This window comes from Danaus plexippus, chromosome 30, assembly GCF_018135715.1.
Source record: "Danaus plexippus chromosome 30, MEX_DaPlex, whole genome shotgun sequence".
In the NCBI taxonomy this organism is placed as follows: Eukaryota; Metazoa; Arthropoda; class Insecta; order Lepidoptera; family Nymphalidae; genus Danaus; species Danaus plexippus.
Genome location: NC_083557.1, coordinates 1,160,124 through 1,175,529, shown reverse-complemented (window position 1 = coordinate 1,175,529; position 15,406 = coordinate 1,160,124). Strand labels below are relative to the sequence as shown.

The window sequence follows — 15,406 nt, the reverse complement described above, 5'->3', positions numbered from 1 at the left end:
ATAAGTGTCGCGAATTACTACTGATATGAGATAATTTCACAGATAAACTACTTTAGTGATTAAGGTAGTATAGCTTCCATTGTAACATTGCCCTATATATAATTTAAATACGATTTCCTAACCAAATACTATCGAAACGAGTGGTACGAATTAATTTTAATATATAGTCGTCAGCAAGTTCTGGTTTAAATGAAAAAAACTACGTGAAACGTATAATCAGTTAGTTATATTGAATATTCAATCGATATATTTTGAACTAACGTTACGACGCGGAAGTTCCGCCTTGGGTATAAATTACCAGAACCTCTCATAGAATTAATTACGTATTTACGTGATTAATACACACGATATTGTTTTTCACGTCGGTAAAGATGTTTCAAACCTGTCCCTTAAGATATTCTGACGCTCGAATCGCTTGTTTAGGGCATGTATTCTTAGCACGAGTCCGCCTTGTTAAACTAAATACCAACCGTTTGACGTTTCTATAAAAATAAATCTATACTATAACGTGATAAGATTTATGTATGATGAAAAATGTATAAACGCTTGAATTTTATACTCCTTTTGAGAAGTCGGTTAATTTTTATATATAAATATATATCGGCGAGGTTATATAATATATTTTTCCAGTATCCTATTTATAACATATAATTTAAATCAAACTTACCAAGTGAAGGCTACGTAATAGCTTTTGCAAATAATTATTAACGTTATCTTAAATAATTTTAACCGAGCTATATTCATATTTTTTTTATTTATATATTTCTTGTTGTTGTTGTTTTTCCTATTACTTATTCATTGTATTTAACATTAACTGTGTATTTGTTTGGTTAAAGTATAAAATCAAGGGAAGTCAGATGATTTGTGATGTATTTAAATAAGTTGATTATAACAGAAAGACGCAATATATATATTAACAAACATAATAACTAACTCAAGAATTGAACAGAAAAAAATATAGTACATGTTTAGAATAACTAAAAAAAAATCATTTGTCGGAAAAGTTATGTTTTTTATAACATAGAACTGAAAATAGAGAAAGATACTTTGAAAGTGTTACGTTCAAACCGACGGTATTGAGTTAGTTTAGATTTATAATATTAAGGTTACGGTTATAATGAATTAGGATATTGCCAAGTAATAATTCTTAGCACACGTCATATTTTTGAAAGTCAATTAACTTTTTGCTCAGCGGGTTCACTGGCATCAGGCGAGTAACGGTTATATTGAACAATTTGTTAGCATTTTAATATAAAAACCTTTGTGTTATAACTTTATAATTTAATTTTGGTATCAGAATATATATATATTAATGTACATATACTAAGAAAATGATTCCGTTTTCAACCACTGACATATATACCTACATATATATGTATATACATGTGAGTGTGAGTGTGTGTGCGTGTGTGTGTACTCACCAGCAGAGCTATATGCGGTAGATACAGTACATCGTCCTCCCTGTTCCCCTCGGACAGCTCCGGCTGCCACACCAGGGGGTGTCTGGGTATGGTGCTCAGGGTGCCGTTGTCATTGAACACGACATCAGCGTGCTCGAAGATCTCCCTACGTTAACATCCGCGGATATGAGTTTGTGCTCGTTAATGATTCATTTGATTATAAAATTGTCATTCTGGATGGATATGTGGGTGTTTTGCTTTGGTTTGGATGGATATGTGGATGTTTTGCTTTAGTTTGGATGGATATGTGGGTGTTTTGCTTTAGTTTGGATTGATATGTGGATTTATGATAACAATTTATACCAAATACAATTGATTTTTATTAATTTTAATGAAACTCTCAACACAAGGTCGCTTGAATTAGATTCGTTATAACATTCGAGTGATGCTAATTTTGGCACTCATTACAAATCTTCAATGCCGAATTAAATTCATTAGTAACATTTAAATTAAAATAAAAATTAGTTGCTCTGTTAAGAGTGATATGAGATTATAAAAAAAAATGTAATGATTGAATATTTTTTTGTTGTTATTTTTGAGATTTTGGGTATTTTTTTTTTAAGTTAAAATCTTTAATTTGATCGCATGGATCGAAGTGCATGGACTAATAGGGATATCAATTAATTATTGACGGTGTCTATATGAGTTTTGAAACCTCATAGCATTCCATGGATTCACCGTGCGGGTGCCGGGTCCATGATGCAGGGAGAGGAGCTTCAACAGTGCCTGGAACTTGCGAAGCAGGTGTAGGTTTAAGGGGCTTCCATCTAACGCGCGATAAACGCTCACCCTTATATAAAGATAATTAGGAACAGACAAACAATCTCAAATTTATTTAATGTAAAGAGCGTTTGATGAAAATAATTTTATGTCTATATTAGCATATGTAACTATAAGGTCGTGTTTACTGCCTTTAATGGTAGTGGAAATCGATCGCGTTTAATGTATGTTCGTCTATCACACACAAAGGTAACACAGAAACCCGGTTCCGCGGATTTATATCAGGATTACTTTTTTTTTGTTTATACAACTTCTGTTTTAAGACAAACCACTTTTGACAGCAAGGACTTACTTTCAAAATTATATTTTTTTTTCTCTGTAATTATAATATATTTTTTTAAAGATTTTTATTATTTTTTAGAAGATTCTTATTTATTTTATTGTCTTGATAATGGTTACAACTGAATTAATTTTAACTTTATCTTTAGTTACTTTAATGTGTTTTATTATGTGAATGTTTATTATTATGGATTGATATCTATTTTGAACTAAATTATATTTATTTATCATATGAACTGAACAGGTTTAAAGCGTAAAGTAATAATTTGCGTCGTCATAACAAAAGTTGAGAGTTTCACAGTTTTTCATGGATTAACTATAAAACTGTAAGTTTTTAGTTAACTAAGCGGTCCTGTAAGAATAGACTATGTCAATTGTCTGCAAACTATTTACTTGGCATAAATTTTAACTCTTCATATAATAAGAAATCTTAAAAAATTGTTAAACATAGTAATAAAGCTGATTTTCAAACTGTAATGGTTTACAACCGCATCTCAAGGATCTCTAAACGTAAATACCTCATCAACTTCCTTATGTAATTATTTATCCTACGACCCTCACAGAGTTTTAATTTTACATAATTGTCAATATTTAGTTTTAAACGGGTTTAGTTGAATGTGTGTGACTATGTTAAGCGGTTGTGGGCGTGGTCGGTGGGGTGATGGGTGTGCAATTTAAGAACTCACCTATATACATATGGGCCGACCTCTTGGACTTTCAACTTGGTATCCACACCGGACATGTATTCGTGTGAGTTTGTTATGTTGAATAAGTATATTTTGGCGTACAGCTCCACCTGCGGTTTCCGCCACATTTCGAAAATCTCACCACCGTCTGACATAACGACTTTCTGGAAGAACAATCCGTTTCTACCTTATAAATCCCTAATATTCATAGCATATTATATTTGAACAACCTATTTAATTAAAATTTAATTATATGAGGATTATATTTAATCTCATATACATCTGAAACACGAACGGAGTCAGGGCGTGATTTAGCGTAATGTCAATATTCGTTGATGTAAATTTTTTTATATGCCTCGGAAAAATCGACGTTTATTTTTACAGTTTCTATATATCATTTTCTTGAAGAACATTTGCAATAACTTGTAATGCATAAGATAATAACTCATTTTATTTTACTGTCAGCTATTTCGTGAATTTTTTTTTCATCAATCCGGTTGTGGCAAGGACAATACAATATATATTAATAGCCCCTCTCTGATCGATTATGAATGAGGAAGGAGTTACGAATAAAAGTAAAAATCGATAAAAAAGAATCGCTTTAGCACTCACAAAACACGATTATTTAAATATAACTGAATACTTAAAAAAGACAATATATATATATATATATTATTTTTATGTATAATAGGACTTATCATCAGGTTATCTGGCTTTATTTATAAAACACTTACCCATCGGAAGATCGCGTCGTATGGATGAAGGAAACATATCAGGAGACCGGTGATGAGAGACAAGAAGCCGACGACGAATAAGATGAAGAGACCTTGAGGGAAAATGTATGGAATCTAAGTACAGCTACATTGTGTTAGAACTACCCCATTAGTTGTATGGGGTTTAGAGCAGATGTTTCTTGTGAGACTGAAATCTCATCTTGATAAAAAATTTATAACCAAAATAAGTAGTGTCTAATTAACAAGAGGGTAGTCTGCTATGAATTGTTTTATAAGATATAGTTATCATTATTCTTAATTAAAATCATATATGATTTTAAACTTTGTTAGACTATTATATATTTAAATAACATTATTTGTTACTTTCATACGCCATGTCTGGTTTACGTATACATTATACTCAAATTAAATTCATTTTTTAATTAATATATCGTAGTGTTTGTAATTTTTATTAATCAACTTTCATTACAATCATATGTTTCTCATTCGTTTTGGTTTTAATTAAAACGGAATACTGTCAGTTTAAACGAATGCCAAATATAAATAATCACGTCTCAATCAAAACATCTTAGATTGGAATGAAAATTGGAACAGTTAGCCGTCGTCTGCGTTTCCCTCGAGTTATAATTTGGGCGTCTTCAAGATAAGAGTGAATAAGTTACTGAGACAGTACGTTCACCACCTGCCACTTAATTTCCACCTTCACACGGATGGGGTGACAGTCAAGCACTGTCCAATATACCGTTTGTAGTAAAGATGATAAGGTTTAAAATTGTTTAATCATGAACTACTACTACTACTACTAATATAGTAGCAAGAATTTAAACATAAAATTATTATTTAAAAATTATATGAAACTATTTAAAAAAAAAAATTAAAAATAAAACATTATTTTTTTATATCAATAGGTGTAAATTTTTTCATTCTGTAATTGAACTAATACCTACTTGATTATGACTAACGACCTGTTGGCTAACGAAAATTTAATAACCGAAAAAAATATATGCAACAAAAATTTTATAATTTGGGAGACAATTAAAGATATATCATGAAACAATCAGAAAATAATAAGACTCGATCAAACTAATCTCTCTCCTATAAATACATTATATGAATTCACTTTAAAAATATTGAGTTACAATGAGTTATACTGAGTTATTTGAGTTCAATTAAAAGTAACGAAGGGTATACCACAGCTGTGTTATAAAAAACATTAAGTATAAGGCGTGAGTTAATAACAAAAAACAAAGGGGTTTTTTATATAAATTACATCGGGTTACAAAAAACAGCAATAATTATTACATATGCGTCATTACAGCGTTTGATGCGAATCGAAACACTGTCAGAATATTCGCGAAACTTACGATTTGACCTTTATTGATTAATTATATTTACTAGTTTTGGCCTCCAGCTACGTCCGCAAAAACATCGGAACTGGGTTCACAGAAATGTATAGAGTACTCACATCTCGTCTGCCCTTGATCACGGTTGCTGAAAAGTAACCTAAACGTCGGGAGTATGTAGTTTTATAAAAATATAAATCACGCGTATTATATCCGAAGAATATTAGTTTCATTTAAATGAATAAAACTCGCGATTGTCTTTGATCGGTATATGTGAACCAGTACGGGTTGGAAATCGCCACAGACATGTATAAAGTATGTTAAAAAATACATATAATAACCTAAGTCGCAGGCTTTAAATTTTAAATAACCTATGTACAGATAGCGCCATCTACCGGGTTGAGATGTGAATCTAAACCATTTGGGTCGTCAGACAAATGCATATAAAATTCATGCAAATCGGTCCAGCCGTTTCGGGGTTCACTGACATCCAACGCACGTGAACTACATAAAAAATATATTCCACAGCCATGACGGCGGTCATTATAAAAGATTTGCATTTTGAAAAAAGGTAAAAAACAGCGGAAAACTACTAACTTGTTTTGTTATTAAATGTAACTTACTATTAAAGGTAATGAACGAGATGAATGTATTAATGAAGCCACAAGTTTTTGTTAGGAATCGTTTGAGTTAATATCATGTAAAATAATTATAAAAAATAATTGTTATGTTGTGACTTAAAAGCACGTAAAGGCACAATGTCGTGTGAAAAAAAAAATAAAAACAAAAAAAAAGTTTTATATGTTATCGAACTTTTTGTTTTTATAAATATTGAAATAAAGTTCTTTCATTTAAATAATAATTTTAATTGACATATTGTTTTTATCGATTTATTGTATGTTTCCAGATCTTGCAGTTGAGACATAATATTTTTAACCTGGAATCCAAGGTGTTGGATAAATTTATTCTTAAAAAATAAGGACAGGTGTATGTTTAACGAAAAATCCATCGTCACTACGCACGAAGCGTTCCACGTTTCTCATTCGATACTACGTTAATACGTTCATAAGATGAACTATTAACTCTCCGTATGCTGTTAGAATTCAAACTTGTGGGAAGCGTAATGTATTGCAAGTTATTTTGGTTAAGTTAAGTCCAGTCAACACAGCTCAAACTACTTTATATATTCGTAGGATACTTCTGTTACACTAATAATATATATATAAACCTAATATATTGCATGTGACATTCCCAGTCAGATTAATCTAATTATACGATAGAATGATTTTGATGTAACCGACCAGTTAAATCCGGTTTTAGCCGGTCAGCATCCTTACTACAAGTTGTTTATATTTAAAACCACTTCAATTATATCTAAACGAGAGAAATGATAGTTAATTTTTCACTAACTTTAATTAAAAAATAATAATTATATAGTAACAAAATATAATATCTACAAGCATTGATTGTTTTTTTGTTATTTCAAATGTTACGTGTTATTATGTTGTTATGAACCGTTGGGACTTAAAAAACACGTCTTAACATTAAACGAAATCCGCATCGGACCGCGGTTATGTTTATGGAAAAATACTGACGAAATTCCTCTTTGATACATTAATACATTTTTTTTACATTCATCTTGATATCTGTGTTAAAATATTGTAGGTATATATTTAAAATAAATTCTGTAGAGTACATATATATAATCTTATAAAAATATATATTTTGACATTAAAATATAAGTCTAGACAAATAAAACTGGTAGCGATTTAGTCTTCGGCGATATAAAAAGGTATAAGTTTTACTGTAGATTGTGTTTTTTATGTAAATCATTAATATTAATTACTTTAGTCGTTGTTTTGCACTCCCATAATATCATACTTGTCTGTTTGATGGTTCTGCTTGTGTCACGAAAAAAATTTTAAATAGATATGCTAACGAGATCAATTCTATGTACGTATATTGAGAAGTTCTATGGACAATAAACGTACAGACATACTTTAGTTCGTATATATAACTAACGGACAATCTCACAGATGATTTGTATGTTACAATTGATCTCGCGAACGCGTCTGGTTATAAAAACATAGGCAGATTGAATGGAATTTTCCATATTGATGCTGCGATTATTTAATTTCTATATTTTCAATATTTTATCCGACATCAGAAAGTGGATTATGTGTTACAATATTATATTAAATTTAATTTAAAAACCTTCCTTATTATAACATTATATAGTTTTATGTTTAAATCTAGTCTGGATATAGGTATGTTTTATTATATATATATATATAGATATATGGTGCAATTTTTAAAATGTCAACAAGTCTAAGAATGCTATGCCTACCAGACGTACAAATGTTAAATGAAAAAAAAAATTCATTAATTTTAATTTAAAACATTATATCATTAACTTAACCAATATTAATTACTAAAGCAATATTAACTTTAATCATGTTTTAGTAAAGATAAGACGACGAACGATTTGTATGCTACATTACTATATATATATATGAAATTAATATAGTTGACGCTTTAGAATTAACATTTTTATTGTAAACAAAGTATTTATGCATATAAAATATTTCTATTTTAGTTTTGCAAAATTTATTTTTTGCAATTTATCTTTAAAGAAAAAAAGGATTCGAAAACGAAAAACATATTTTACGCGACCGTTCAGTAATTAAATCCTTTCGTTTTTTAACCTTTACAATTTTACGACACTCACACTTAACCAATATAACTTAGTAATTTTAAAATACGTATTATTTTTTGTATAATTTTAAATGGCAATCCCCAAAAAAACTATCAGTTTTTATTTATATAGAGCAATAATTTTCTTGTTATGTATCATTGAATTACGTTTTTTTGGATGAGCTGAGAGATTTTAAGACACTGTCACCACGTACGTAAGCGATCAACGTTCTTGTAATGTAATCGTTACTAAGGAACAATTTAAATTGTTACTTTAAACTCACTTAACATAATTAAAATTAAGTTTCTTATTAAATGTGTATAGATGATTATCTCATGTATTAGCTTTGAATATTTGAGATATTTTAATATTGAGGAAAAAGATATGTCAGTTTCCTCTGACGACAAGGAGATGCTGGAGAGGTATGTCCAGAACTAGCCCCTAAACCTGACCGGTTACCTCTACCGTCTTAGGAGAGATCTACGTAATCCTTTCGTTATCTAACGATGATTCTAAGGCGGATTTTCCCAACATTGAAATAAGGGTGTTTCGAGTACATTTTATCCTACTATATATATATATATATATATATATATATTATTTCAATACATAAAAATAATCGTAACAAACTACATAAATTAATATCACCTCGTTAATAGATACAGCGGAACACCAGAAATATAAAATATACATACATAACATACGTAATATAATCTTATTTTACTTTCATTAATATTCGATTGTACATACATATATTTGCATAAAAACTGTTGTTATATCTTCAAATTAATTATATTAATTTAGCAGAAATAAGGAAAAAATACCTCACAGACGACTTTAAATATGCATATGTAGAAATAAATACGACTATTAAAAATGTATCACACATTATCTCATAAACATTGAAATTCGGATTTTTTGTTTGAAAATTTATAAAGAAATCGCAACAGATACAAAAATATAACACATAACTCTAAATTTAGACATTATATTGTAGACATTTCTCACTGAAATAAATATACATATATATATATATATATATATAGTCGTTGTGGCCTGGAGGTTAAGGACCGCGTCCCACACGTGAGGGCGCGGGTTCGAAACCTGGCAAGTGCCAATGCGATCTTTTTCTAATCATATGTACTTTCTAAGAGTATTTAGACACTACTGACAGACGGTGAGGGAGAACATCGTGAGGAAACCTGGTGTTATAATTATCAAATTATAAGATTGAAATCGCCAATCCGCCTTGAGCAAGCGTGGTGATTAATACTCTAATCTTCTCCATGTGAGAAGAGGTGTATGGTCAGCAGTGGGCTTCTATAGGCTAATGATGATATATATATATATATACCCAGCAAAAGAGAAACAATATATTTACAAATTAAAAACGATTAGGGTGTCTGTATATAATAAAATACTATACATCTGACGTTATAACAAAACATACGATGTCACGGGCACGGCTATAACTATTAAGGACTTGGTATATTTTTTACAGTTTATTGTTTTTTCCTAACCGACAGCTATTTAACTGGCATTATATAACACTAGTTCTACTGAAACACTTATAACAAGTAATTAACATAATTACATACATTAAATTAATTATTGACAGTGGTCACGTGTCCGCCATGTTCACGTGTGTGTCTGTTTGTTGAGCATTTTCTATAAAACCTGATCTATCGAAGATTAATATTTAAATATTGATATTTAGTTAAGAAAATTCCTTATTATATTTTATGTGTACACATGTTAATGACTTTTGAATGATAATTTTATTTGAATGAAAATTTTTTATTTTTTTTCATTAAATAATTATGTTATTTTTATTTCGGGATCGAAATCGTGGCGGCCTGGAGGTTAAAGGAACGTTTCTCATACGTGAGGGCGCGGGTTCGAAACCTGGTAAGTACCAATGGGATCTCTTCTGAGTCATATGTACTTTCTAAGAGTATTTAGACACCACTGACGGACGGTGAGGGAGAACATCGTGAGGAAACCTGGACTTATAATTTCAAATTATAAGAGTAAAATCGCCAACCCGTCTTGAGCAAGCGTGGTGATTAATGCTCTAACCTTCTCCATGTGAGAAGAGGCCTTTGCTCAGCAGCGGGCTCCTATAGGCTGATGATGATGATGATTTCGGGATCACAGGTTTGATTATAAATTAGAGGTTCGTTAGTATATATATTTTTTTAATATTTTGATGTTATTAGTGTCGCAAGTTATTAATTTTTTTTGATGTTAAAACGAACGTGTCTTATGCTAATAAAAATTTTTGTTATCTAGTTATTTATTTGATAGTGTTTTTCTATTTATCTATATCGAAAAAAAATTTTTTTTATACCTAATTTAATTGCAATTAATTTAAATATTAGTATAATAACGAATTGTTTGGAACATAATATTAAACTTTTGTATATATATAACAATTTAATTGAAGATTACGTTTGATGAAAAATATGGTAACTACATGTTTTTGACGGTATATTAAAAAATTTAAAAGATGCAATAAATTATTATCAATTTTTAATATTAATTATATATAAAGAAGTCATATCATCATTATTATTTGTTATTTGAACAGTTTTTTTTTTCATACTTTAGTTTCTAGGTGTTATATATAACTTATTGAATGATTATATCCGAATAGAATTTAAATAATTTTAAACACACTAGTATTTTCTTTATTTACATAAATGTTCGTTTTTCTTTGTATATAAAATCTTAAATTTATCTTAAGTTCATTAATCAATAACTTAATTGTGACGAGTCGATTCGTTTTTTTAATTATAAACAATATATCCGGTTCCTGTCAAACTGTTTTTTTATGATAATTACTTATAATAATAAAATCGCCGACAGACGTTTATACGGATACATCAATGACTGTTATAGTAGTACGCTTAACACATGTTTATTAAATAAAACTAATATTTTTTTATGATTTACAACGCGTATTTTGTTTTTATTAAAACAACATGATCCCGACGTCTCGTCCGCCCGTGATCGCGGTTGCTAAAAAGTAACCGAGACGTCGGTATTATTAAGTTTTTAAAATAATAAAATTCGTATAGTAAATCTTATAAATATAAGTTAGTTTTATTTTAATGAATGCTCGTTAAACTCTTAGATCTCACTACAACTTTATTCGTAACACTACACACGAAGCATTTGTAGTGTGATTATCCTAAGTTTGAACTACTGGTCAGCCAGTCAACATTTATCATTCAACTATCTAAATAGAAACTACAAAATGAGTATTTTTACTTCATTTATATAAAAAATCTTCTTATAATGATTAGTATATAAAGTTCTTTTCATATTTATTGATTTACTCTGCTTTAATAGGCGAGGTTAGATCTCCTGGATATGTTTTTTTTTTCAATGTTTTTCTCTAACTGCTAAGTAATTAAGACAGAGATAAACAAATTATAATTTTTTTGATTGTAATTAAATTCAACAAACAGTAAGGATCCTGTTCACTATACGGAACGCGGTTAAAACGATGTTTTTAATTTCATTTAAAGTTGTATAAGAATATGTTATTTTTAACAAAGAGACAGTTATAGCTAACTATGTGTGCAAACATTCAGACGATATAATTACTGCTGTTCATCTCATTTTTAAATAAAATAATTCAGAAATTTGGATTTTTTTTAAAACTAAATTTATTTATCTTTAATTTATATATATATACATATCATAAAATATTTCGTTGTAAATGGAAATATGGAAAGGTGTCAAAATTTTTTTTTTTTTTTCATTTAAATTTGTCGTATACTTAAATTATTAGAAGTATTACTTTTTTTTATTAAATAATTTCAAAAATCCAATAATTCTTTAAGCATTAACACTATGAAGTATGATTTCAACTTTGGCATTTAATCGGTCTTTATATAATCGGTTTCGGGCCGATGTTCGATCGGTTTTGGACCGGTTATATGAATCCTAATTTATTATGTTATAAATAATATATATTGTACCACGTGGGCATAACCTATTCATTATATTAAACGAGACAAACAGCGAGCATTTAAATTAAAATTTTAACTGGAATACTAAAACTACTCTGATGACATCATAACTATATTATATTTTAAAATATTATCAGAATACATAGCTGTAACCCGCGACTTCGTCTGTATTGTACGTTATATTAACAACGTCATAGTATGTTGCTTAAACACTGATCTTAGAGCTCATAAAAATATATCTTAGTTAAATCTTTACTATCTTTATATTAATCGAGGACGTATTAATGACTGACTGTGGCCGGACTGGCAATTTTAATTGTAAAAAATAGTAAGATTTTCCTAATAAAAACAAATATAATTGCGGACAAAGTCACGGGTATAGCTAATGTGTATATAGTTTGAATGAATTTGTTATTTAAATGAAAGTACCCTTAAATTTTTTTATATAATTATTATGTATTGATAATAAAATTGATTTCTAAGAGTATTTAGACACCACTGACGGACGGTGAAGGAAAACATCGTGAGGAAACCTGGTCTTATAATTTCAAATTATAAGATTGAAATCGCCAACCCGTCTTGAGCGAGCGTGGTGATTAATGCTCTAACCTTCTCCGTGTGAGAAGAGGCCTTTGCTCAGCAGCGGGCTCCTGTAGGCTGATGATGATGATGATTTATAATAAATATTACGTACAAGCAACCTGTTCAATGTTTTTTTTTTCGTAATAATTAATGGATAGCTTCACTCAATACACACATAATTCTATTGTTCTCAGTTTTTTATAACTCTCGGTTATTTTATTTTTCAATCAGAATGGACAGAGATTAGAGAGGAATATATATATATTAAATTACTTGTCATAACGAAAAATTATAAATTACCGACAGGTTTTTTGTTAAATGATAAGTTATGCTGATAAGATCGAGAATGAACTCAAACATTTAACTAAGTTAAGATGACTGCGTAGTAAAAAAATATATTTCCTGTTATCTAACCATGAGTCAAACCGTAACGCTATACAGAGATAATCCAGTATTTCATTAATAAAACTTCTCATAGGATAGTATCGAGTAAGCTACACGAACGAACGCTCCATATTCAGTATGACGAAACTTATAGTAAGGATATTAGTTCATTAGTTAAATAAAACGTTCAATGTTTAGATTAATCTAAGTTGTGATGATATATATATATAATGACTTACATATAATATTGTTACGTAACTAAATGTAAAGCACGCATGTGTGTCTGTTTGTTAAAATCAATATAAACGTGTACAGAAATGAAATGTCCATATTTTTCTTGTTTTATATTAAATATTATCTTCTTTATATAAAAGTATATATATACTTACATATAAATTATAATTGTGTGTATGTTTATTTAAAAATTTTCCAAAGTTTTCCATAACACGGAAGCGCATTACCGGTTTATTGAATTTAGCTTAACTGTTTATCGTTTTATTTAAAACATCACTGTGATATATATATATATATATATATATATATATATATATATATATATGAACATGTAGTATTTAAGACAAACGTCTATGTATCGAGAAACTTTGGAACCAATATTATTTACTTACTATACAAGAAGATAATGATTCTAAAACAGTGACGTTGCTTTCTCTCGCTATAAAAAATGTATTTTTCCATTGACATATGTTTATTGTATACATCGAATTAAATATATTTTTAAACACTGTCATAGTAGATAAGTTACAACTATAGAATTATCTAGAAGTCTGCAATGTAATAATTGTTTATAAGGTAACGATATCAAAGATTTTTACGTGTACTTGTTAAGTGAGGCTAAGTCTTTCGTATACGTGATCCAGACATTTCGGTTCCTGTACAGAAACCCTTATCACGAGGGCGAGATGACAGGGTACTTATCCGTAGTAATATTCTTAGTATCCGAAAAAATATATTCCATTATATTAATAATATTTTTTTAATATAAATTTGTTACATGCCGCGCTGTCTAGCTCATATAGTATATGTCGATTTTCTTACCAAATGTTACCATCGTTGAACTAAATACGCCGCGTTACCAGTTTTTCATTGATATACCTAAGTAATCTATATATATTTTTTTGTTTACTTATATATAAATCTCTTTATTCTTTATTTTTTTTCCTTCTCTATTTTTATTGTACCTACTCCACGCTTTCTCATCCGGTTTCCTTTATCAATAGGGTTTCTGGTAGTGATCTCTTTTAAGATATAAGTTATCCTTTGTACATCACTCTCCTTTTGTAACAAATTTTTTAACTCTTGGTACATAAATAAATAAATAAAGAAATAATACGATCACGTAAATATTGTTAAAATAAATACGGGAGCTTATTCGTTTGTAGTTTGGTTAAACAGACTTGTCTTGTGGTAAAGATCAAGCGCCGATCCAAGCTTTGATATTCAAGATTTTTAATTGTTGTAATTAAATATTACTTTTTTATTAAAAACTACATTTGGTACTCAGTATAACGCAATTAATGTTAACAGAAAAAAAATTATTTAATTATAAATTTTATTAACGTAGAACATGTGTGTATTATCATAAATTAATTATTTATTATACATATTTATATATATATAAGAATAAAATTCAAAAAAGATGTTAACCCGGTTTTGTTTGCTACTAAACTATGTTTACGTCGTAATCACCGTAATTATTTTTTAAAAATATTCAAATAAGGCATTTTTAATATATGCAAATTAATCCATAAATAAAAAAAAAGAGACATAAAATTGTTTTGCTATGAATAAAGTTAAAAATTTAAATTATAATATTATAACTTATAAATCAATTTTTTTAGCAAAATACAGTATTGATTTTCTTCAAAATAGTTACTTAACATTACTATACGCTCACCGCAAATTCATCAGCCTATCGGAGCCCGCTGCTGAGCAAAGGCCTCTTCTCACATGGAGAAGGTTAGAGCATTAATCACCTCGCTTGCTCAAGACGGGTTGGCGATTTCATACTTTGATAATCATAAGTCCAGGTTTCCTCACGATGTTCTCCCTCACCGTCCGTCAGTGGTGTCTAAATACTCTTAGAAAGTACATATGACTCGGAAGAGATCACATTGGTACTTGCCAGGTTTCGAACCCGCGCCCTCACGTATGAGAGGCGGGGCTTAAAACCTCCAGGCCACCACGACTACCCTACATACGGAGCGTTAATAGTTAAATAATGTATAAATCTTAAATCCTATCAAATTGTAGTGTTAACGTAGTAACGTAGTACTATAGAAACGTGGAACGCCTCGTGTGTATTATCGGAACTTATGATAAATATATACGGAAAAAAGATTGACATTTAATAATTTTGCATACACATATAATTATAATAAAAATTTAAGATATCTGTTTAGGAACACTAATATACCTAATGTTTAACGAAGATATTTTTAATTATTCAAATTAATGATCTATTT

At 29.1% G+C, this 15,406-nt stretch overlaps 1 protein-coding gene across 2 annotated transcripts in view; it reads right to left on the bottom strand.

Annotated features, from left to right (window-relative positions):
- The window catches only part of LOC116776478 (scavenger receptor class B member 1-like), a 46,361-nt gene that overhangs the window by 12,124 nt on the left and 18,831 nt on the right, over window positions 1-15,406 (bottom strand). For both annotated transcript variants that reach the window (XM_061525471.1, XM_061525470.1), the window contains exons 2-4: window positions 3,940-4,031; window positions 3,206-3,369; window positions 1,422-1,566 (exon numbers count right to left, since the gene is read on the bottom strand). In XM_061525471.1, coding sequence (XP_061381455.1) covers window positions 1,422-1,566; window positions 3,206-3,369; window positions 3,940-4,031 — 401 coding nt within the window. The remainder of the gene's footprint in view (window positions 1-1,421; window positions 1,567-3,205; window positions 3,370-3,939; window positions 4,032-15,406) is intronic.